The 25,506-nt window shown below is 42.2% G+C and overlaps 1 protein-coding gene across 2 annotated transcripts in view; it reads right to left on the bottom strand.

Moving 5' to 3' along the window:
- ENPP6 (ectonucleotide pyrophosphatase/phosphodiesterase 6) overlaps positions 1-25,506 on the bottom strand; it is a 108,344-nt gene that overhangs the window by 32,896 nt on the left and 49,942 nt on the right. For both annotated transcript variants that reach the window (XM_059155918.1, XM_059155917.1), the window contains exons 2-3: positions 23,424-23,603; positions 563-674 (exon numbers count right to left, since the gene is read on the bottom strand). In XM_059155918.1, coding sequence (XP_059011901.1) covers positions 563-674; positions 23,424-23,603 — 292 coding nt within the window. The remainder of the gene's footprint in view (positions 1-562; positions 675-23,423; positions 23,604-25,506) is intronic.

The raw sequence follows: 25,506 nt of genomic DNA, 5'->3' as shown, positions 1-25,506 counted from the left end.
TGACCTTTCTTGTTGGTCAGATTCTCTGACAGACTCTTGTGTGCTATTTTAGACACCATGAATGATTTCTGCTTTTTTTAAGTTCTGTGTCATTGTTCCACGTGGGAGGAATAAAAGGTTCTATCTTCTAATGCGCTAATGTGTTTCACACATTGCCAAGATATGGGGAGAGCAGGCAATTTTTTCAAATTTACTTCCCCAAAGATCCACCCTTTTAACCAAATAATGACATTTTCTGAAATTCAAGCATTCCGTAAATCTTAATTAGAGAGATGTTGACCTTCATATTGCTTCTCTATGGTCCATCAACGTAAAGAAGAAAGTCTCACACCCTTTTGGACTTTCTTGCTCTTGATTCAACATTTACGAAGAGTGCCCCTACCTGAAAGGACTCACTCACAATGATTCTCCGGTAGCAGTTAACGGTCATCACGCAAGAGGTTAACCACCTCTTGGAGACATTACTCCACCGGTACCAAACCTTCTTAATTCACTTTAGCATTCATTAGTGGTCCTGGAAATAATGAAGAACAATGTTTGGCTGAAACTTTGGGACACTTACTTGAGGGAGTCAAGAGCATCGCTCACAGCATTGGCAAAATTGATATCTGTCGGGACGTTTTTATATTCTAGGCAGTAGGTAGGTCTGACCCCAAGAATCTCCACCTCACAGCCTAAGAAGGAAAAAGATGGTAAATGGTTACTTTCTTTAATAATTAAGGTAGGTTTTTGAGCTTATTTCAGGAAGCAAACAACATTAGTCAAAATAAAATCTTGGTTCATTTTCATGAAATAAAAGAACTTACTGCTGATAAGTGGCATATTTAACTGCAATTTTGTTTAACTGGAGTAGAGGTTCTCAAATGTCGTTCCTATGGGACATGGGTGTCCCATAACAGGGACCAGCAAAAATTGGATAATGTTGGTCTTTCCCAACTTGAAACAAAATTAATTCATACACAGAAAGCTCTCATTTAAAACTTTTTTTCCATAGAATTTTTTCATAACTGCTAAGTCTTCTAGTGTGTCTTTGTCTATTCTAAAATCAAGTATTAGGTAGTATCTGATTAGTTCTGGAATAAAAAAATAAGTATTTCTGTAGTCTAACTGAACTTAGAAATGACACACCAAATTAGCAAGCCTAAAAATCACTGAATTAAAGCAAGGATCTGAGACACGTCTTTGCCTCTCCCAAAATGAAGGAAAATAATTTTTAAAAAAGATTTTATTTATTTATTTCAGATGGAGAGAGCACATGAGCGGGGTGGGGGGAGAGGAGAAGGTGGGGAAGAGCAGAGGGAGAGGGACAAGCAGACTCCATGTTGAGCACAGAGCTGGGCATGGGGCTTGATCCCATGAGTCTGAGATCATGACCTGAGCTGAAATCAAGAGTCAGAGGCCAAACTAACTGAGCCACCCAGCACCCCAAAACGAAGTAAAAGAATTAAGGGCATTCCGATGTTAGGAGTTACTACAGCCTCAGCTTCACTGCCCCAGACTCCTGGACGAGTAGAAGTATTTGCTCTGAGGAAGAGATACCCAACCTTATTATCGAACTATAGGGCAGAAGAGGGATGAGCAAGTCTCCGTTTAAGTTCATTGACTATTACTGGGTACCTACTATGAACTAGTCTCTGTGGTCAGACATAGCGGAAACAAAAATGTGTCAGTGAGGGTCTCTATCCTAGAGCATTTGGGAATCTAGTCTAGTGGGAGGAGACCTTTGGGGAAAAAAGTGTAACATATGAAGTTTAAAATGAGGTGCAAGGCAACAGCTCATCAGAGGCTGGGGACAGAACATCAGAGGGGAGAGGCATCTTCCAAGCTGCAGAAAGCTGAGGACACTGCTGAAGAGAAAAAGAACTCAGTGATTCAAAATGTGGGAAACGTAAACTTTCCATGTAAAGACCAGAGAGTTCTCCGCCGGACAAATTCCAAGGCCTGATAAAGGGATAATCGTTATCTTCCCTCAGGACATTTGAAACTAGTGGCAAAGTAAATCTAACTAAAGCTTCAAAATCCCCCAGACCAAGCTCAACTACAGATTAGATTGACTTAGCCTCCATCCTAAAGATCTAACATAGGAAGAGGCATGAATTTTTCTCAGGGGAAATATCATTTGTTACACCCTCTACTGTTCTTTTTCACATAATGTTTGGCATATAATAAAAAAATCATGAGATGTACTAAGAAGTAATAAAATGTGCCTCCTAATCAAGAGAAAAATATTCAACAGAACCAGGTCCACAGATGACACAAATGTTGGCCAGAAAGGGTAAACATATAAGAAATTTCTTTAAGAGATGATTGACTATTTAAAGCAAAATTTGAAACAATATATTATGGGATTTACAATATATGCATAAGTAAAATAGATGACAATAAGAACAAAAAGAATGTATAAGTGGATAAATGGCATTATAAAATTTAAAAACTCTAAATTCATTGTGAAGTAATATAGTATTATTTCAGGGTAGAACGTGAAAAAGCTAAAGATGCATGTTGGTATGTCTAGAGTAACCATTAGAAAAAAAAACAATAAAATCTGAAATCAATACAAGAGAAAACCAACTATACTTGTTTCAAAATAAATGTGAATGGATTAAGCTCTGAAAGAATGTGAAGATGAAACAAACACAATCCAACTATAAAATACTTTAAAAATTTACACTTGATATAAAATGACACAGAAATTTTAGATACAAAGAATGGATGAAACCCACCCCCTGAACCAAAAAAACACCCCAAAGGTAGTCTCAAAAACCTGAAACAGCTATAAATCCACATTAACAGTTAAGAAGGTGTATGCTTGTTAAGAGGGGAGATCTTAAAAGTTCTCATCATAAGAAAGAATAATTTATGACTATGTGTGGTAGGGAACGTTAACTAGACTTATTGTGATAATTATTTCACATTGTTTCTCAGCCTTTTGGCTAAGATCAAGTGTGATAATTATTTCACCATATATATGTCGAATGATTTTGTTGTATACCTGAAAAAATACAATTTTAATATAATTTTATCTCAACAAAAATAAATAATAAGAATGGGTATGATTGTTTACATATCATTAACATACATTCTAACTGGTGTAAGGTGGTATCTCAATGTGATTTTGATTTGAATCTCCCTGATGGCTAATGATGATGAATATTTTTCATGTGTCAGTTAGCCATTTGTATGTCTTCTTTGGAGAAGTGTCTGTTTATGTCTTCTGCCCAGTTTTTGACATGATTATCTGTTTTGTCTGTGTTGAGTTTGAGAAGATCTTGGATATCAGCCCTTTGTCTGTATTGTCAATTGCAAATATCTTCTCCCATTCCTTGTGCTGCCTCTTTGTTTTGTTGACTGTTTCCTTTGCTGTGGAGAAGCTTTTGATCTTGATGAAATCCCAAACAACACACACACAGTGGTCTTGGGAAAATAAAGTGCAAATTTGCAATCTTGGTGGAAGATTTGAATGACAACTTAAGAAATAAAGAATAAATGATATATAAGATATACCTACATAAAGATATAGAGGATTTGAATTTTTTAAATTTAAATTCAATTAATTAACATTTAATATATTATTAGTTTCAGAGGTAGAGGTCAATGATTCATCAGTCTTATATAATACCCAGTGCTCATTACATCACATACCCTCCCCAATGTCCATCACCTAGTTACCCAACCCACGCCCCTTCCCCTCCAGCAACCCTGTTTGTTTCCTATGATTAAGAGTCTCTTATAGTTTGTCTCCCTCTCTGATTTCATCTTGTTTTATTTACAGATATAGAGGATTTGAACGTTACTAACAATACACTGGATTCAAGAGATATTGAAAATTTTACTATTAAAGAATATTCAATATTATCAAACCAAAGAGAAAAGTTGATCGTATTCCAGTCCACAAAGAAAATCTCAATAACTTCCAAAAAGCAGAAATTTTATAGGCCACCATGCATGTTATCTGACCTCAGGCAATAAAATTAGGGATTAATCGTAACAGTTCACTAAATATAAACCCAACTGCTTACAAATGAAAAAGAAACCCCTTATGTAACTTGATGTAAAGAGGAAATGAGACTTTCACTGATGCACTAGATATTAACTACGGTGGAAATTCTCCTTTTCAAAACTTCACGGGATGCATTTTCATTTAGGTCGGAAGCAAATCAGGAAGGTTGCTATCCCTGCTGCAATTTATTATGGTTATAAAACTTCTTATCAAGGCAGTTAACAAGAAAAGGAAATAAAAAAATGAGTGTTGGAAACCAGAAGGCATGCCTGAAGAGCTCATCTACAGGAACATTTTAAAAACGTTTTTTCTAGGGGCGCCTGGGTGACTCAGTGGGCTAAGCCTCTGCCTTTGCCTTTGAGCCCTGCATCGGGCTCTCTGCTGTGCAGGGAGCCTGCTTCCTCCTCTCTCTCTCTGCCTGCTTCTCTGCCTACCTGTGATCTCTCTGTCAAATAAATAAATAAATTTTTAAAAAAGAAAAAAAATGTTTTTTCTATAACTTAAGGCAAAATACTCATATTGCTTCATGAAACAGTACAGAAACACAGCAGATACAAAAAAGTTTCACCAAACTATGAACAATGCAGGCTCATATTTCCTTGTTCTATTCTATTCTGTTTTTTGTTTGTTTTTTTTTTTGAATACTGATTAGCAATCCATAGATTGGTTTCACTGTCCTCTATGGATCAAGTCTTGTGTTTGGAAAACATATACATATGTGTGAATTCCTGAGTCCCTCTCGTCCTTTGAGAATAATGTTGTTAAGTGATATTTACACAGTTTTTATTGTATGCATGCTTCCCCTAGGCAAACCACTTCTAGAAACATATTCTAAGAAAGTTGTATATGTAGGCAGCTTTATTACGCTCTCCACTGAGCAGGGAGCCCCATGTGGGTCTCAATCCTGGGGCCCTGGGATCATGACCTGAGCCAAAGACAGAAATGTAACTGACGGAGCCACCCAAGCATCCCATCATTTTTATAAATATGGAGTCTGCTTCAGATTCTCTTTCCCTCTCCCTCTGCCTCTCCTCATGCTCTCGCTCTCTCTCTCAAATAAATAGATAAATCTTTTTTAAAAACGAGTATCTGAACTTTACTCTTGGCCTATTTGCCTGCTCTTGTGTAAATACTATTTTGTGTTCATTTTTGCAGTTTTAAAATGTCTATATTTAATGGTGTAAATCTTCCAGTTTTATTCATTTGACTCAAGATTATTTTTGCTATTCTTTTTTTTTTTTAAGATTTTATTTATTTATTTATTTGACAGAGAGAGATCACAAGTAGGCAGAGAGGCAGGCAGAGAGAGAGAGAGAGGAGGAAGCAGGCTCCCTGCTGAGCAGAGAGCCCGATGTGGGACTCGATCCCAGGACCCTGAGATCATGACCTGAGCCGAAGGCAGCGGCTTAACCCACTGAGCCACCCAGGTACCCTGTTTTTGCTATTCTTGAACCTGAATTTCCATATAAATTTTAGAATTGACCTGTCAATTCACACACACACAAATAAACACAAGCTGCTAAAATTTTGATTGGGATTATACTGAATCTATAGATCAACTTTGGGAAAGTTGATGTAATATTAAGATTTCCAGTTCATTAACATAATATATGCCTCTACTTTTTAAGGTCTTTACATTTCTCTAAATTATTTTCCAAGTAAAGTTCTCAAGCTATTTTTGTTAGATTTATTCCTCTTTTTGTGTGTGTTTTGATTCTATTGTAAATAATACTGGTCTTATTTTTTTTTAAGATTTTTTTTATTTATTGACACAGATTGAGAGAGAGAGGGAGAGTTTGCACAAGCAGAGGCAGCAGCAGCCAGAGGGAGAGGCAGGCTTCCCGGTAAATAGAGATCCCGACATGGGGCTCGATCCCAGGACTTTGGGATCATGACCCAAGCTGAAACCAGATACTCAACCGACTGAGCCACCCAGTCACCCCAATGATATTGGTTTTTAAATTTCATTTTCCATGTTTTTGTTCCTAGTATATATAAATACAATAGTTTTTAAATATTGATCTTATATCAATAGACTTATCTCATTAACTCTAAACATGAATTCTTTCGGATTTTTGCAGAGTCATCTAGAATAATGATGATTTTTTTTTTCTTCTTTTTGTTTTGTTTTTACCCCTGCCCTACCCCACCACATCCCCCAACTGGATAGGACCTCTAAATATAATTCTGAATAGAAGTTATGGTAGGAGGTATCCTCATCTCATTCTTGAACCCATTTACTATCAACTATTATGTTTAGCTATAGGGTTATTGGTAGTTAGTCTTTTTCAGATTAAGGAGGTATTTTACTAGTTACCAAGTCCATTCTAATAAATTCCAGTTTTGTTTCACCTAGAGTTTTTTTTTTAATGAATGTTTGTTGATATTTATCAAATAGTTTTTATGTATCTACTAAGATGATCAATTTTTTAAAATTTTATTGTTGCTGTTGTGAATTACATGGATAGATTTTAAAATATGAAACCTATCTTTTATTCCTGTAATAAACCCAATTTGGTTAGCATATATTATTCTATTTATATATTGATTGATTCAGTTTACAAATATTTTGTTTAGAATTTTTACATCTCCGTTCATGAAAAAAGTTCCTATAATTTAACTTTCTTTTGCTATTCTTGCTACATTTCAGTATCAATCTTGTACTGACCTCATTATGGATGTGATTAATCATTATACATTCTCTGAAAGACTTTGTGTAAGATTGGTGTTACTTCTCCCTCACATGTTTGAAAACTTCACTAGTGGAGGCATCTAATACTAGGGCATTCTACTTTTATTTATTTTTTATTATTATTTTTAAAGATTTTATTTATTTATTTGGGGAGAAAGAGAGAGCCAAGCTGGGCAAAAGCAGAGGGAAAGGGAGAAGCAGACTCCCTGCAGAGCAAGGAGTCCAACGTTGGACTCGATCCCAGGACCCTGGGATCATGACCTGAGGCAAAGGCAGATGCTTAACTGACTAAGTCACCCAGGCAACCCTAGGGAAGGCTTTTAAATATTTAATTTTAAAATATATATAAAAGTATTCCAATTTTCTATTTCTTTTTGTCCATTTGGTAATTTTTCTCCAGAAATCTATTTCATTTACATTTTCAAATGCATTGGCATACTATTTTTCATAATATTATTTCGCTGGCTTTTTAATGCCTCTAGTTTCCATAGTGCAAGCTGGGGGGAGATACAGAGGGAGAGAGACAAGCAGACTCTGTGCTGAGTGCTGAACCCAACATGGGGCTTGATCCCATGACCCTGAGATCACGACCGGAGCCAAAATCGAGAGTCAGACAACTGACAGCCATCCAAGCACCCCTCATTTTTTTCTAGTAACAAATGTGGCTTTGTCAACTCCCTCTCTCATATGTTTGCTCTCTACTTCATTTCTGTTCTTATTGTTATTATTGCCTTTTTTCCATTTGGTGGAATTTAATTTTCTTTGAGATGAAGACAGATTATTGATTTTCAGTCATTATTTTTATCTACATATGCAAGCATTCATATTTGCATATGTAGATATATATATATTGAGCTTTCAGTTCAAATGACCTTAGCTTGAAAATATCAAAGACTTAGTGCAAGGATTTTTTTTAAAAGGCATTTCCTTTTAGAAAACACTTAACTACCATCCAATATGAGTATTGATTTCTTTTCAGGCATGAGTTTAGTTGCATCACATTTATCCTGCTACATTCATTATACATAGTATTTTCACTAACCTTCCATTCAAGATATTTTCTAAATTTCAATAGTACCTTCTTCTCTGGACCATGAATTATTTAGAAGTCTCTGGCTATTTTCCCAAACATGAGGATTTAAAGTTTTCTATTACTGACTGTACTTTAATTACACTGTGGTCAGAGAACACATTCTGTATGATTTCACACTTTTCCAATTTGTTGATAAGTGCTTTATGACTAACATATGGTCATTTTTTACAAAATGTTCTGTGTAGACTTCAGAATAATGTGTATTCATCAGTTGTTGGATGAAGTGTTTTAGTAATGTCAATTAAGTAAATATGTTAAGTATGTTGTATAAATTTTCTGTACCCTTCTAATTTTTTTGTTCTTTTATCAGTTACTGAAAAGAGGTTTAAAAAATCTTCTAATATCATTGTGAACATACCTATCACTGCTTTAGCTCTGTCAATTTTTACTTTATTTATTTTGAGATTGTACAATTAGGAGCATTACAGTTTAGAATTGTTACATTTTCTTGGTGGATTGAACCCTATATCAATGTAAAGTATTCTTTATTTTAAAAAAAAGTCTAGGTTTTTAGTGTACATTGATTGATATTCATATAGCTGCACCAGCTCTCTCTTGGTTAATTTCCTGTGTGTTATATATCTTTTTAAAAATGTTATTACTTTAAATTTTTTCACATACTTGCATTTCATGTATGCCTTTTATAAGCAGTATCTATTAGGTTTTATTTTTGTCCTGTCTGATGATAGTTGTTTTTAATGCAAATGTCTATTAAAGTTTAACAGAGACGCAAAATGAATAGATCATAATTGCACAGGTCAATGAACTCCTATAAAGTGAATGCAGCTGTGTAACCGGCACACAGATCCGGAGACAGAACATCACTATCACACACAGGCACCTCAAGTCCCACTTTTCCCAAGTGTAAACACTATTCTAAAAATGTGAATTAATTTCGCCTGCTTTTGAATTTGAAACAAATAGAATAACTCAGATTAATTGAAATAATAAAATATCAGTAAAAAAGTAAACTTCTACATGTAATGTATTTACTGATATCTCTGTGTTTCAATCAGCCATCTAACTAAATGTCATGTATTCATCACATATTGGATAGTTTTTCTCTTTTCTTGATTTCTTTTGCATTAAGTATGTATTGTTATTGTTGTTCCATTTTCAGTCTTTATTAGTTTTCTATTTATATATTTTAATTAATAACTTCTTGGCATAGGGTTCTGGATATGACAAAAAATTAAAATATTGATCTACTGAAGTCTAATATAAATTTGTACTTCTGCAACTTTCTAGAAAATACAAAGATGTTGCACACTTTAAATTTTACGTTTCTAGGGCTCAGTGGGTTAAAGCCTCTGCCTTTGGCTCAGGTCATGATACCAGAGTCCCAGGATAGAGTCTCGAATTCCCTGATCAGCAGGGAGTCTGCTTCTGCCTCTTCCCCTCACCCCACTAGTGCTCTCTCTGTCTCAGATAAATAAATAAAACAAAATAAAAAATAAATGCATTTCATAATTAAAGGAATAGGGATGCTTTTGAAAATCAATTCACATACCCATGGATGAATACGGCTGATCTAGAATAAGACAATTTCAGAATCCACTCCATCCCTATTAAGTCTAAGTGCTAAGAGAGTTGTTCACATAAATAAGTAGATGGAAATAGAAGAAGTTTGTTGTACCAATGTCATTTAATTCTTTGAACTGCTTCTTCGAATGCCAACATTCACATAGTGATCTATCATCATAAATTTTTAAATAATGTTTCAGCTGACAACTCAATTAAGTTTTTCCTAAATAATTTAAAAGCAAGCAGTGGAAAATACTTGATTTTTTTTTTTTAAGTTTTGTTATTTTATCCCTAGATGTATTCACTTTCTCAACACCTACACCAGTGTTTTGAACTGTCCCTTTGTTTGGTACCTAGAGGCTTTCATTTATCAGAGTGATACACCTCAGTAAGGTTCTGCATGGCCGATGGGTATTCCTTTCTTATGTAAAGTATGGAAAGGGCATGTTTTTAGTCAAGACAATAGGTGCAATGTGCATGAAACTTTAGGATCTTAGAACTAATTTCCTTAAAAGTAATTTTGCTTTCATAAATCCCTGGGAACCCAGTTTGAAGACCCCTGAACTAGGAAACCAGGCAGCAGTAGCTCTACTCTATGGGAACTGTAACTTGTTCAGAAAGCAGCTGGGCACCAAGTGTGGGGAGTTGGAGGTGACATGTGACTGATAGTGGTATGATCTATTCTCCTCTAGGTTGTCCCACAACTGAAGCTCTGTGAGCAAAGAGAGAGAAAGAACCTTCAAAGCAGAGCACATGGGGCATTATAATTTGCTATCTACTCAGGTAATCAGATCCAGATGATGGAGCAAACGGACTGTATCTCAACCCATCAGAGATGCCCTGAATCCAAGTCCTGCAAATACAGTTAATTTTGATAGAAACTATATACCTCCCTGTGCCCCTGAGAAGAGATTCAACTAGTACCCAGGTGGACAGAAATTGGGACAAGGGTAAGCCTTCTGCTCTGTCCATCCGGAATGGTCTCTCTTTGGTGAGATCTCAAAAGGCAGACACATCCACCATACCTTTAATTTTATAACCTAGAATGAATAAATGACTGACAAAGGAAATAGCTAGCAACAGATGACAGCCACAATGCCATGGAACATGAAATTAATGAAACTTTAGAGCGAGCAAAGCTAATTATTCCTAAGTGAATTACTGTAGATATTTTGTTTTATTTTCTTTAGTCTTTATCTGATGGAATTCAGCAGACTGGTGTGGGGGGCTGTTGTGTGGCTCGCATGAGATAGTTCTCTAATCAGGATTCTGTGTGCCTGTTCCGGAGCTACCACAGGCCCAATCTGTGAAAAGTGGGTGAGTTGCTCAACCTCTGAGTTTGCTGCCTTCAGGCCATTTCCATGGCTTCAGGGAAAGCCTCCACATGACTGAGGAAAACAGGATTCCTAGATCTCTGCACGGGGATCTGTGGAGAAGAAAGGCCATGGCCTGGATCTCACAGTTTGAAAAAGTAACCAGGAACTCTCGGGTAAGATTTTGGTTTCACGAACACCACGAGGGCATGTTTTGGCTTTACTTCACCTTGTTTCCTCATGTTCCCAGAGAAATTTGAAAAGAATTGCCCTGGGTTCATTTTTTAGGACCCATCCTATCTCTGCCTAGAGTCCACCTTCCTGAGGGACGTTCCAACCTCGCACCGGGTGAGTATCCTCTTCTACAACCTAATAAAAATATCCTGAGTAGAAAATATGAAGTCAGAGGGAACTTAAAGGACAAAGAGGGTCCCCACTAAGCCCATGCTTGATTTTTCTAAAAGGCATTTCCTTTTAGAAAACACTTAACTACCATCCAACAGAGACTTACGTGAATACCCGATTCTATCACAACACTTGACTTGCCGTAGGTCAAAGTGTTGTCAAAATAAATATGAAAATCTACTATGTCTATAATGTGAACGATGTTCCCATGGATGTGGCATCCTTGCACAACTCATAGCTCACAGCCCTTCAGGAAAGCCTTACATCAAACCCCTTTATTTTAGAGAGAAATCAAGGGCCTCCCATGGGCAAAGTGAATGTCCCAAGGTCTCCAGGCCAGCTGATGATCAGCTTTCCCAGCTGAGGCACTTTTCTACTATGCACACTGCTTTCCTGAATGACCCTTGCTTCCAGGCAGCTCTATCCAAAGACCACCAAGTTGAGTCCATAAAAAAAGTCACATTTCCCCAACTTCCAAGAGCACGGGTCTCACCTTCCGAGTGCAGCTCAGCTTGCCAACTTTGACACATCTTGTAACAATAACCCTTGTGAGCTGTGTTTTATGTGATAGGAGGCAGGTGTACAAGTGTTGAATACATGTCTCAAGAGAGCTTATTAAAACAGCTAAGCCAATTAACTCTCTTAGAAACATGTAACCTTTTCCAGGAAAATACATCTGAGGCACGGGAGCTTGTGGGAACAGGTCCTTGGGGAAAGTATGGCCTTTGATCTCAGAGACCCTTTCCCCAGGGTTGGCCTAGCCCAAGGAGCTGGAAGACCTCTGGTGACGGCTCTCTTCTGATATAGGGAAAGGGCAGTGGGTTGGCCTGAACACAGGACGCCACGGAGGACTGGTTTTGTGTGCAGGGGCAGAGAGCAGGACCAGGAGACACATGAGATGAGAGACAACTCATCCATTAGAGAAGATTCTGAAAACTCATCTGAAAATGACTCACTAGGCATAAAAGGAGACTAATGGGGAACCAAGGTGAGAAGGAATGTATGCCTAACCCAAGCTAAGTCCCTGCGTTAGGAAGGCGGTGGTGAAACCACAGTGAGACATAATGAAGCCAAAGGTGAAGATTTAATCTCTGCATCTGCCAGTTAGTTTTAGATGGGGAAAATCTCTGGCCCAGGGTCAAGGACTGCACCCCTCCCAAGTGGGACCAGGTGAGGAATGAATGACTGCTCCTGGAATGACGCCTCTGAGTGCCCCCTCACAGAAGCTATCAGCAGTGTCTCTGGGTCAGGGGCACCAGCTTCAGGATTATCTAAATCTTACGGCTAATTACATGATTACAGTGATACCACGCTTCCGAAGGAAGCCATCTTGACTTCTGCCCCGCGTGGTATCCCAAAGACTCTTTCTCTAAGTGGCCTCCTGTCATTTAGATGGCAGCAGACGGGACCTACTTAGGATGTAAGATGCCGACAAACCCCTGCCCGCAGAGCTCAGCCCAGTCAGCTACTCTGCTAGAATTCTAGCACCTATCCAGAGATCCCTCACCCCCAACCCCAAATCTGAGCTAGGATTGCCAAGTCTTACAAGTCTTAAATGGAGGTCCCTTGCTCTCCCCACCTTCTGAGGTGGCTCTGAGCTACCACTAGGGACATTTGGGACCAGGACTGAGTGCTTAGTGTGAGCCTTGCAAAGTCACTTCTCTGCCTTCTCTGCAATCTTTAGGCAAACAGCCTGTGGCCAGTCCAGTGGCTACACTGCCCAGCATTAGGTTCTCCGTCTCATGTGGTGCTGGGAATGCTAATCCTGTCCATGGCTTCTGAGACATTGAACAGGCAGGCTCTCCCCTTTCTTTCTCTGATGACCCAGTGGTCACCCACCTCTGTCTACCTCTTTCCTAGAAACACTCTCCTCCCATTCCTTACTGGCCCGATGACCTGTCCCAGAATTCTCTTAGTGATTTAAAATAGAACTTGGGGCGCCTGGGTGGCTCAGTGGGTCAGAGCCTCTGCCTTCAGCTCAGGTCATGATCCCAGAGTCCTGGAATTGAACCCTGCATGGGGCTCTCTGCTCAGCGGGAAGCCTGCTTCCCTTCCTCTCTCTCTCTGCCTGCCTCTCTGCCTACTTGTGATCTCTGTCTGTCAAATAAATAAAACTCTTTAAAAAAATAAAATAAAATAAAATAGGACTTGCATATCGCTCTATGGTGTTTGCTACAAATGTATATTTGCCCTCTTGATGTGACCTTGCAGCTTTATTTTAAGCTAAGAGGGACCTGGATCAGAGGACTCTCCCTGTATGACTTGAAGTCAGTACAAACTGATGACCCTTTTTTAGAATCTCGGGGCCAGAGGTGTATTACAGTGATTAAGCATTTACTCTGGTCAGATTTTCTACATGTCTAATCTCATGTCATATGCCAACAAGCCTAAGAGGTACATATGATCACTCCTGTTGGCTAGATGATGAAACTGGAGCACAGAGACATTAAGTGACTGTCCCCAGGTCCCACAGCAAGGAAGGAGCTGAACTGGTCTACAGCCACATTCTGGCTCCTTTCTTTAAATCTCCCCGAGGTTTCCCAAGTGCTTCAGTGAAGTGCTGGAAACACAGCAGGAGGGGCAGGAGGGGACAGAGGTCCCCGTACATGAAACGCTGCCTCTTTGTCCCATACAGCGAAATCTCTTTGACGAACAGCCAGCGGCCCACCAAGCCACACGAGGAAGGCACAGGAGTGGTGGCTGGGCCCACCTGCCCACATGGAGGGCTTCGGGACCAGCAGAGTCTGTGGCACAGACCCTCCTAGGAGGAGTGGCTGCAGGACCGTCCTCAGCCACCAAGAACTAAGACTCCAGCATTCTCTACCGAGGGCTGGTGTAATACAGGAGCACCAACTTTGGGCCTCTTCCTTCACCTTGCCAGCCCCCTCCGCCTGGATCCCAGCTGGCTCTGCTCTGGGGAGTTGGGCTGCCAAGCCTGGGAGGGACAGTGGGTGCCCCAGGAGCACAAGACCCTCCCCAGCCTTGGCCGAGATTCGGGTACAGGGCCAGGGGTGGACCTTGCCTGGGACTTGGAGTCAGACAGCCCCAGGGGCAGCCCAGCTCCTTGCTTCCCAGCTGCATGCTCTCTCTGGAACTTGCATGTCCTCCGTGGTAAAGTGGGGAAAGAAGCAGTCATTTCTCATGACTGTTCTGAGGATATAATAAAGGGATGTGTGCGAAGTGCCCAGTTTACTTGAGACGCTCAACCCGCCCAGTCTTTTCCTTGTTGGCATCAGAGAAGGCCAAAGTGACTTCATTCAAACATGCTGGAGCAGAGTGACCCCGGGGGGTTCTCTAGCCACGACTTGGGCGGGTAAAGAGGATCTGCAAGACAGTGTAGCTAGCCTAGGACTGTGAGAGGGGCCAGAGACGGCACATCGGGTCGCAGACATGCAGCCGAGTGTCTCTGAGCAAGGGCTCTCGGCCCTGGCTGCCCAGGAGAGTCACTGGGGGAGCTTCTACAATCACTGATGGAGGGGCCCTCCCTCCAAACCAGTTACATTGGAACCTCTGAGAGTGCAGCTTGGGCCCTGGCATTTTACAATGGCCTCATGTAATTCTTACCTGCATCCAGGGTGGAGTGTCTCTCTCTTGGAAGGAGAAACAAGGACAGAAACTTAAAAAATAAAATTGCCTCGGGGCGCCTGGGTGGCTCAGTGGGTTAAAACTTCTGGCTTCAGATCAGGTCATGACTCCAGGGTCCTGGGATCGAGCCCCACATCGGGCTCCCTGCTCAGCAGGGAGCCTGCTTCCCCCTCTCTCTCTGCCTGCCTCTCTGCCTACTTGTGATCTCTGTCAAATAAATAAATAAAATCTTAAAAAAAAAATGCCTCTAAACAGACAAGAGAGGAGGACCCAGTGGGGAGTAGAGAGGATTGGTGGAGGCCATCCTGCTGGGTAAGGAATTCTGATTTGTAATCTGCTAACCCCAGGAAAGAGCCCGGGACCCAGACACTGCCCGGAATGGGAAGGTGGTGGCGGGAAGTGCAGCATTTTCCACGGAGCTCCTCTGGTGAGATCCCTGCAGGAGAAAAGGTCCTCACTGGGGCAACCAAGTCTTCCCAGACAGCCTGAGGTCAGAGTTCAGTGCGGGGACTAATGCAGAAAGCAAAGGGAGGTGGTGAGACCCTCAGGACTTCTGAGCCTCCCATACCAGCCTCAGCTCCGGGCCAGATGGAGCTATCGGTGGGAATTAACCTTGACCCCAAACGAGCTCCAGAGCTGGCAGAATGCCCCAGTCAGCCCAGAGAGAAGCCACTAACCTGATCCTAGAGAATAAATCTTTCTTCCTCCTTGGGTTCTACCCTGAAGGCTATCATTCCTGTATTGGTCAGTTGTTCCTTTAAATGAGCAAGGCCCTCGGAGCTGTTAGAATAAAAGACGACCTGCCTGCAGATACCCGATCACTAGCCCGAGTTGAAACCTCTCGATGGGACCAGCTGGCAGGGGGGCACTGGGGGAAGAGAAGCAGGTGCTACACAGGGTGAGGCAGGGCTCAGGGAGCTCTGGGCTGGCACGTGGCTCGGGAAGCCAGACCGGTGGAGTGTGGCCGTGAGCCCTGAGCACCTAGAAGGAGCAGGAGGAACGCCCAGCCCTTCCGAGTCCTAATGAAGGCAGGAACAGAAGCCCGGAAAACCCAGTTGCCTCGTTCTGCTTTGCTCGTTTCTGGCACGTCCGCCTCCTCACTCAGTCTAACACATGTTGGGGTAATGCCTGACTCTCACTCTTCCCTTCTTCTTTCTTTTCCATCTTTCCCTCCTTCCCTTCTGCTTTGGTGTGTTCAGGCTGCCCTAATAAAACACCGTCCACTGGATGGTTTTTAACCAGCAAACGTTTATTCTCACCGTTCTCGGAGCTGGAAAGTTCAAGATCAAGGTGCTGCCAGATCTGGGGTCTGGTGAGGCACCTCTTCCTGGCTTGCAAAGGGTCACCTTCTCACTGTGTAGCTGAGAGAGTTCTGGCATCTTCCTCTTCCTGTAAGGGCACTGAGCCCAGCATGGAAGCCCTGGCCTCTGGACCTCATGTAAATCTAATTTGCCTCCCACAGGCCCTGCCCCAAATACCATCACATGGGGATTAGGGCTCCAAGACACAAAATTTGGGGGGGGAGGGGGCGGGGAACACATTTCAGTCCCAAACAGGGTCTGCATTATTATTTGGAGAGTTGACTGCTGGTCGGGAACACCGGTTTTGGGCTTTCTGTGGACCCCCCAAAAAAATTTCTATAGGGTGAAGCCACTGAGACTTTGAGACTTTTCTGTTTCCACAACTTACTAATATACCCTGCCCCCTGAACTCAAATCCCTTTACATAGCATATAAAGATCTGGCCATTTCAAGTTTTCTACCTTTTCACGCCCGTCATAGTCCATCAGATGCCCCCTTGTTTTCCTCTGCAGCTCGGCAAAGATGACACGCTCGCTTTGTCTTTGAACCACAAACCTCGATCCTTTCCTCTGCCTCGAATGCTCCTAGAGATCCGGCCCACTTGCTCATGCAATACTGTGTGTCTTGCAGAATCCCAGCATGGGCCAGGGTGGACCGCAGCTGCCGACCTCTCGTCTGCCTCCCGACCCGAGGAAATATGCCTCGTTGCTCATTAGCATGTACCAACTCTTAATGGCATTCAAAACAGTCACTGACCAGAAAAAAAGGTGTTGGTTTTTTTTTTTTTTCACCATATTTCCCTGTTTAACTGAAAATTAAACAGTTATCTTTGTGGGAGAAATCATGCCAAATTTTACTGTTTGTATATTTTGTTTTTTTCAAAACCAATTCTAGGGTCGCCTGGGTGGCTCCGTGGGTTGAACCTCTGCCTTCGGTTCAGGTCATGATCTCAGGGTCCTAGGATCGAGTCCCGCATTGGGCTCTCTGCTCAGCAGGTAGCCTGCTTCCCCCTCTCTCTCTGCCTACTTGTGATTTCTCTCTGTGTGTGTCAAATAAATAAAATCTTAAAAAAAAATTCTAGATGAAGTATAATAATCAGTGTTGCTATTAAAATCAAGACTCTCGTGCAATAGACAGAAATTAAAGGGTATCCTGCCTTATTAATAAGAATTTTTATTAGTCTAATTTAGAAAATGCTAAAGAGATGAAACTTCCACAAAGTTCAGAGCTTGCCCGTGACATCTCTGATGATAAACCCAGACCCCTTTCACGGCCTCTGTATCTCTCTCAACAGGGAGGGCTGATGGTGGCCTCTCTCGTCTTGAAACCATTTTACTCCTTTGGTTTCTGTGACAAGAGATATCCACTGGAGTCACTCCCTCAGGGACACCTTTCCCTGCTCTCGGATGAGACCAAGCCCCTTATTAGGCTCCTTTATCAAGGGATATTGCTGTTTGTTACACAGTCCACAACTCTTCTGCTTCTAATCCTGCTTCTCAAGCTACTGCTTCTTTGTTTCCTCCACAGGCTCCCCTCCATCTCATCATTCATTTCCTCAATGTGTCTGGGGCCCTCTCTTCTTCTCAGGTCTGTTCCTTCCCTAGGTGAGCTTCTGCACCCACATGGCACCAAGGACCCCCGAAGCCACCGCCATGAACCACACCTCAGTACTTCCAGCTCTCTTCCCCGAGCTCCAGGCCTACCCGGTCCACATGTCCCCAAGTCAACACAGAGCTGACGTTCCTGTGCCCCCAAATCATTCCTCTTCCAGCTTCCCCCATTTAAGTGAAGACCCACCACCCACACAGTTCTGTCAGCCAGAGACCCGATGTCACGCCTGCCATTGCTCAATCCCAAATCCAGTTCATCACCAGGTCCTGGCGATTTTAATTCCTAAATATGTCCCCAATCATTCCATTTCTCACTATTTCTAAGCTAGTGTCACCTCCTTCCCAGGTCCATACCAGCTCCCAACTATGCCATCCCCTTGGGGGTCCATATACATTCTCCACATAGTAGCCAGACTGGTCTTGTCAAAATGCAAGTAGGACACTGCCTCCTTCCTCCTTAAAGCCTTCCAGTGACTTCTCCTCCCTCTCAGGATAGGAACTAATTCTCCTGTTTTGGCCCACAGCACCTGGCCTGGCCTCGGCTTCCCTCTGTCTCATCCATATGAGGATGAGACATCCTCCCCTCTCAGTTTCCTGAGCCTGCTGCTTCTCGCATCCCCGCCAGACCTGGAGACCGCTGTTCCCTCAGCCCTGGTGCTCCCTCCCACCAACTCCCTGCATCACCCAAGGTGTTAGTCAGTCTCTCTGATGAAACCAGATCCCTCATTAGATAACGTCATAATGCAATCTACTTTTCATTATTATAGTTTTAACAAGCGGATTTCTACATTTATTTGAGCAAGTGTAAGATTATCATCAGCCTCCTTCATGGGATGGTGAGTTCCTGGAGGGAGGGGGCTGGAGTGAGGAGAGCCTGATCTGGTTTTGCTCATAGTTGTCTCCTAAGAGCTGATTTCAGGGCCTGGAGTCACACACCCTTCTAAGATGTTTTAGGAAGAAACGGATTTGCCATGACTTGTGAAGACCAGAAGTTCATCTCTGGATTTCTCTTTAAGGCTTTCTAATTGCCAACATGGGTGCTGCTGAGAGACAGTGAGCTCTTTTGGCCAAGATGCCAGCCTGATCAAGGAGATAGCATGTGGCTAGACAGCTAAGAAAACTTTCCAGCACTGGAGGAGTTGTTCCTGCCGGCAGCGGTCCAGAGAGGCAACACCTCCTTAGTTTCTCTAGGGCAGAGATCCTTGACACCTAGAAGTCCTGCAGAATGCTTTGGAAGATCACTTCCTTGAGACAACCTCCAACTGGAAATGAGAATTCCTGTTCTTTTTCTGGCTGACACAGACAGAAACATCAGGGATGCAGACCTGACCAAGGCTCCTGACCAACAAAGGAAATGACTCAAGGTGAATTCAACCCAACCCCAAAAAGTCTTAGGGAATTTTGACCCAGGCCCATTCTAGTCAGACAAGATGAATTACAGGAGCTTGAATTTCGCTTGATACTTCGGTGACTTTTAACACATGCTCCTATCACATTAAAAAATCAAATTAATTAGATATAGATTAGATATATGTGTGTTGCTATGTCAAAGACCATTTGCCAGTCCTCATCATTGTAGTTTTTTATATTACATGAGCACAAAATCATTAGTGTTGTATGCATGGGTGTGTTTTTCTTCAAAGGGGACTCGTAGTTTTGAGAAGCCTCCTAAAGAGGTCCTGATTTACAAGTGTAGGAATCAGCAAACTACATACTAGGGCCTCTTTAGGTTCTAAAATCACATACATCTTAAAGTCTAATGTTAAACTGGCAATATTATTGGAAATTTTAGTGAAACTCTGGATCCCTTGCATTCACGATGTCAAATATTTGTCTGAAAAGAAAATTTCAGTTTTTATTCAGATATTTGGAGTCCTGTCATAGAGTCAAAGAACTGAGGCATTCATAACGTTAAGTCACACATTCGTATAACCGGTGCTGGATCCCTAATCTTCCCTGTGCCTTAGTGTATACTAAGGTCAGCCCAGCTGAAGGCTGTCGGGAACCCACCACCACAGGACACAGGAAGAGGCTGTGAACAATTCCTAATTCTCAGTCAATAGCTAATCCACGTCCCCTTACTCACAAAGATGAAATCACCCTGCTTGTAACAACCTAAACTTGGTATGAGCTCAGTTACTCACCCCTAAAGTCCCCACCCAGCTCGCCTCTGGAAAGTAGAGAAGAGAAGTTAGGTGGAAATGTGTCCTTCCCCACACAGAAGGTGCCCCGTGTATCTGAACACCTGCTTGGACAGGAAGAGGTCTGTAGAAGAGCCTAGACCTACCCCCAGCCCTGTCCAGAGCCATAGGAATGGCTGCTCCCCAGTCCCCCCCGGAGTGCTTGGCTATAGGGAGTTCACACCGCAAACCCCATGATAAAAGACCGAGAACTCAGAGTCTTCAAACACTCCCAGGAGTTTTAATCGGAGACTCCTAAGAAGTTGCTAATCTTTGTTCCTTTTCGGTATTTCGCGAGAGCCATAAGAATGAACTTTAAACCCACACGACTCAAACTGTGTTTCCACATGGCGTCTGACTGACCGTCCCAGCCCCCTCTCCTTTTTCCTCCTCCTCCGTCCTTCTCTGTTTGGGGGCGCTCTCACTACGAAGCGGCTGTCGGAGCCTCCTCCTTTTCCGCCTCAATAAAATTTCTTTGATCTCAAACCAAAGGGACGGAATAGGGGACAAAGTTACCGAACGACACACACACAGCTCTTATCCTCTGCAGAACACTGCTAGGCCCCTGTTGTACTGTTCCTGGATGATTTCTTTGGGCTTCCCGAAGAAATATTTGATTTAGGGCCGGGGATCACCTCCCATGGTACACTTCTCCCTGCACAGATCAATAGCACCGTTGGGTCGGGGTAATAAAGAGTCTGTTTAGAATATTAAATTTCTCAAGACTTGAGGTGGGCTATTTTGGACTCCTCACCACTGATGAATTTTGCCGTCGGCTGCTTTATCTACCTGACAGGAAAACTTGAACTCCTGCCATTTCTAAATTGCACTTCTAAATATTGACTTCACGGCGAGACTCGAAGTGTCATAACACAGCTCACTGGAGCAATGAAGATTGTCCAGGCCTCGTCCAGAGGCCTGTGCAATGTCCTGTGGGAAGTGGAGAAGGAAAAGGAGGCTTTGGGAAGAAAAATAAAATCAAGTCATGTTGAGAAGAAAGGCCACTGCACTTCACTTAATCTTGTAGAGACAAATGAACGCTCACTGGGCTGTTGGCTGTGCGGAGGGGCCGGAGGGGACCTGGGTGGAGGCAGAAAGGAGAGCAGTGACCGGTGATCCCTCAGTTGTCACTGGTAAGAAGGGACAGTGCCAGAGGACTCCTGGCTAGGTCAGGGGGTGGGGCCTTCAGAGATACTTGGCTCTTGGAGAGCCTTTGTTGGGATGTCCAGCCGAGAAGGACCAGACCATGTCTGAGAAACAAGAGATTGCTCATCTGATTTCGATCAAGATTTCAACGTGGCCAGATCTGTAGCTAATCTTCATTTCGGTCGCTGAGGAAATCTGAGGAGACTTTCTTTTTAGCTTCTTTCCTCCCAATAACGAACACTATAAACTGATCATAAGGTGTATTTGTCACATCACATTAGCTGTCAAACTGTGACTCAAAAGAAGCGATTGGACCTTTCTTGCCCTTAAGGAGCTGTTTTGGAGGAAAACGTGATATTTTACATGCAGATTAGCATTGAGGGTTTTGGGTTTTTTTGTTGTTGTTTTTTTTTGTTTTGTTTTTTGTTTTTTTTTTTTTTAGATATTCAGAGATATAAAACTTCAAGTTGTTCATTATCCTGAAGGAGCCAGAGCCTCCAGGATGAGATAGAGAATAGCGCTCTATAATGCTGTACAGAGAGCTCTGAAATATAGCAGCCATCTTCCTTCTACTGCTATGAAAGGCCACTGGCAGGAGATCATGGGTAGAGGAAGCAGCCCATAGGGAGCTGGGGAGAGATGATGAGGGATGTGCTCTTCAGAGCACAAAAAGTTCAAGTTCCAAGACATAGGAAATCAAATTAACCAGCTACCATGGAAGCTGACCCATACAGCACTGGACCAACTTGTGTCTTGATGGTCCTTAGATTTGTCTAAGGTGGTCCCTAAGTCAGAGTGTCCAATCTGTTCCTTCTCTTAGGCCCATGCACATGGGCCCTTGTACTTGTTAATAATGATTTTTGGGACACCTGGGTGGCTCAGTGGGTTAAAGCCTCTGCCTTCGGCTCAGGTCGTGATCCCAGGGTCCTGGGATCCAGCCCCAAATCGGGTTCTCTGCTCAGTAGGGAGCCTGCTTCCTCCTCTCTGCCTGTCTCTCTGCCTACTTGTGATCTCTGTCTGTCAAATAAATAAATAAATAAAATCTTTAAAAAAAAATAATGATTTCTGAGAATGAACTCAAAGTGTATTTTTTGGCTTGAGACCTCATCACAGTGGGCTGATCCATAAGCCTCGCTCCTCTAGCAAGTCTGGTTAGCTTGGCCAGTACACGGACTTCTTTTCTTAAAAAAAAAAAAAAGAAAGAAAAGTTGAGTCTCCATTTAAGGTAATGAAGTCCCCTTAAAACCTTCTCTTGCTTGAAAGCTGCTCATGTCAGCTGAGGTAGCGCTACGGGCAGAACCCCAGGTGTCTTCTGAAGAAACTCCAGTCCTTTCTCTGAAAGTCTACCTGCCAGCAGAGCCAGCCTTGGTCTAATTGTTCTTCTGCCCAGTTTCTAATTTATGCAGCCTGCTCCGACCTTCGTGGGCTCACCTATGGATGCTAGTCTCTGCTCTGTGGCAGTTTTCCGGGCACTTACCCCAGCACGGCTGTGGGTCTGTTTTCTAGGGTCTCCATCTGTCTGTGCTTCATGCTACTCCAAGAGCTGGCATGGCCTGGAGTGTCCTGAGCAGCTCTCCACATGACCGCCTCCACCCAGCATCCTCCAAACTCCTGCTGAAGGCCCACGCCCTCAGTGTGGGCCATCTGTGATTCAGCCTCAGCTTACTCATCCTTCTCTCTGTTCTTCCAGAACCCACCTACCACTGTCCCCCACAACCCACCGTGCTCCCACAATTCTATCAGGCTGCTGCTGTCCTCCAACCCAGGCCAGTGAGCTTCCCCAGCTGCCTTTCCCCGTTAATCTCTTCATTTCTTCCAGGCCTTCTCTGATGTCTTCTTTCATCATGGCCATCGGCAGTATTACACCATTAAGAATTTGGAAAAAAAAAGCATCTATAGCCATGTACATCGGGAAGTCAAATTACCCACTTACCTAAAGAATGAATCTCACCAATGGGAAGATAACTGTAAATGGATTATTTTGTTAGCACTGAAACCTCTCATCCTTAGTGCAAGATTTTAACTGCCAAGATGAGACTATTCTGAAGACTTCTCACAGCAGCCAGGGTAGTTTGCATGATGACTTACCTCATTGCAGTAAGTAAAGTAATTTAGCTTCTCATTGATCTATGATGGACAGGAGGAATATTAATACAAGGAGACTTCATTTAATGCAGCACCAAAAAGTTGTAAGTGCTTTGAATTGTCTTTTCAACATTGTAGGGGAGCTCAAAATGTATAGAAACAGTATGCCAAATTCTTTTGTAAAGCAGAGAAGCAACACATAATTTACCTCTTTTGACTATCCAAAAATTTTGCACATGAAGAAGTGTGATCTACTACAACAATGTTGCTAAAGCAAGGAAATCAGGAAATAGATTTGTGTCTGGTCAGATGTTAGCTCAAAACAAAAGTTTAGAAAACATGCCCATAAGACATATTTCTTGTAAGGATCCCACTTTTCAAACTCTGGCTTGGTCTTTGAACATGACAACTACATCATTTGTCTTAAAAGACTCCATGGTGTTTGAGATTTGGAAGGCTGGAAGGACCTGGGTGTCAACACACACTCACCTGGCCAGTAGTACATGTAGACCTTCTTTTTGGCCTTGGTCAGAGTGACCCACAGAGGTTCTGATCCATTCCACCACAGAGGCATCAGGCTGTCTCTGTTGACACCAATGTCAAATGACTTGTTGGTGGTCGGGTCCCACATGTAGTTCCCAATCATCTGGTGGACCTCACAATGGCGGCCTACATTAAGGAGAACACAAGGCCATCAGTTCATTGTTCTGGTCTTTTCATTCTTCATCTTTTTATAAAAGCCATTTTCTCTTTTCTGTTTATAAAAGCCACTCGTGCACAGTTAGGAAATACAGAACAACATGAAGATTCACTTTTGATTTTTTTTCTAAATCATAGAGGTTTCTTCTCTCTTAGATTGTACCACAAAGACAAATGAGAAGTCTAAAAATTGGTTGAGGATGGGGTCATTTTGTGTGAAGATAATTTCCCATCCTATTTTAAGTTATACTGAAGACGTAGCGCACACAATTTGACCCATTGTTCATGGCTTGATATCTAAATGTGAATCTATACGGAAATTGTAGCTTCCCCTGGGGCTGGGAGGAGATCTTCACCCCAGAGCACCCCTTTGAAACCTCTTCCCATAAAGTCATGAATCTAGATGCTGTGTTTATTCCCTTGTTTTCCTGGATAAGAGGAGTTATTGCTTCAGCGCAGAACAATGATAGAATCTACGACATTTGGAACAGAATGGTGAAAAATAGATTCAACTTTGAAAAACAAAGCAAGAAAACAGCCCTCCAAATGGAGTGTTACATAGAAATGAGGATTGCTTCTGTTGGGCACAGCTTAGACCCAGAAGAGAAGCCAGAAGTGAAAGACGCAAGCGCTTGGACTCTTTTGAAACGTTAGCTTAAATTATTTATTTTGGAGCAATCTGCTACATCTTTAAAGTAAAAATAACACAAACATTGGCAAGTGCATCAAAAATTGCTGCAATTTTCGTGAGCGTCATTTGGCATCAGGATGAAACACGCTTCACTGGGCTCACTAACTAGGCTTCATCAAAGTGGCTTTTTTTGGGTTTGTTTGCTGTTCTTCTTTCTTCTTGAGCACCTCTACCCTACCTCAACACACACAACAGATTCATTTTTAAACAAAAACAAAGAGAAACCATAAAAATGCATTTCTGAAAATTTGAGACCCAAAATATGATAAAGGAAAAACCTTTTATTTCATCATAGGAACCCAGGCCTTCTACAAATCAGGCTTTGAACTTAAAGCCCAGAAATCCAAACAAAATGGTGTTTTACCCCAGGATGCAGAGTTAGTTTTTAAACCCTGACCACAGATTTCACATGTGGACTGATGAGATTAAAAAAAAATAAATAAATAAAAACTTTGAGCAATTTCTCCAATGGTTAAGGCATTTAGTTATATTTATTCCTTCAACTAACATGTATTCAATAGCTCCTATGGGCTCCACATTGTGATAGGCATAGAGATTCAAAATCAATACATGTTGTCCCTATCCTCAAGGGCCTTGTAATGTAATACTCAACAGAGTTTCTTCCTTGGGCTGAGGCTAAGAAAGGGACCAGGATGCAACCTTAACTTGAGACTTGGAGGTATTCTCATCCACTCTTTTGAGGATAACTTCTAGTATGTTCTAACTCGTTAAAAGTAGGAGCATCCTTCTTATTGGTTGATTATGTTTGTTTGTTTGTTTGTTTTTAGCATATCAGAGTTTAATAATATCAACGTGATCCTCTCTTGAGTAAGATTTCTTACCTATACAGCATCCTGTATCGAAGACATTTTTAATTATCCTACTAATGCTCACCCTTTTCACAAGGCAAGATAATCATGGTAATATTCACTGGGAACTGTGTCTTTTTTAGTCTTTTCTACTGTCCTCCTAAGGGCAGAGGTATCTCATCTGGAGCTGGTGTCACAGACATGACAAGGGTGCAAAATTGGAATGGGGTGTGGAAAAAAGCATTACCAAAGTCAGTAAGCCATACGTTTCTAGACGAATCACAGGAAAGGGCTGGAAGAGCTAGGATAACGGGAAGAGACCCCAAGTGGGAGGGGTACAGGGAATTTCTGTTTTTACCTGAAAATGTTTGAC

The sequence above is a fragment of the Mustela lutreola genome, chromosome 18 (genome assembly GCF_030435805.1).
Source record: "Mustela lutreola isolate mMusLut2 chromosome 18, mMusLut2.pri, whole genome shotgun sequence".
In the NCBI taxonomy this organism is placed as follows: Eukaryota; Metazoa; Chordata; class Mammalia; order Carnivora; family Mustelidae; genus Mustela; species Mustela lutreola.
Note: the sequence above shows the minus strand (reverse complement) of the source record. Positions and strands in the feature narration are given on the sequence as shown.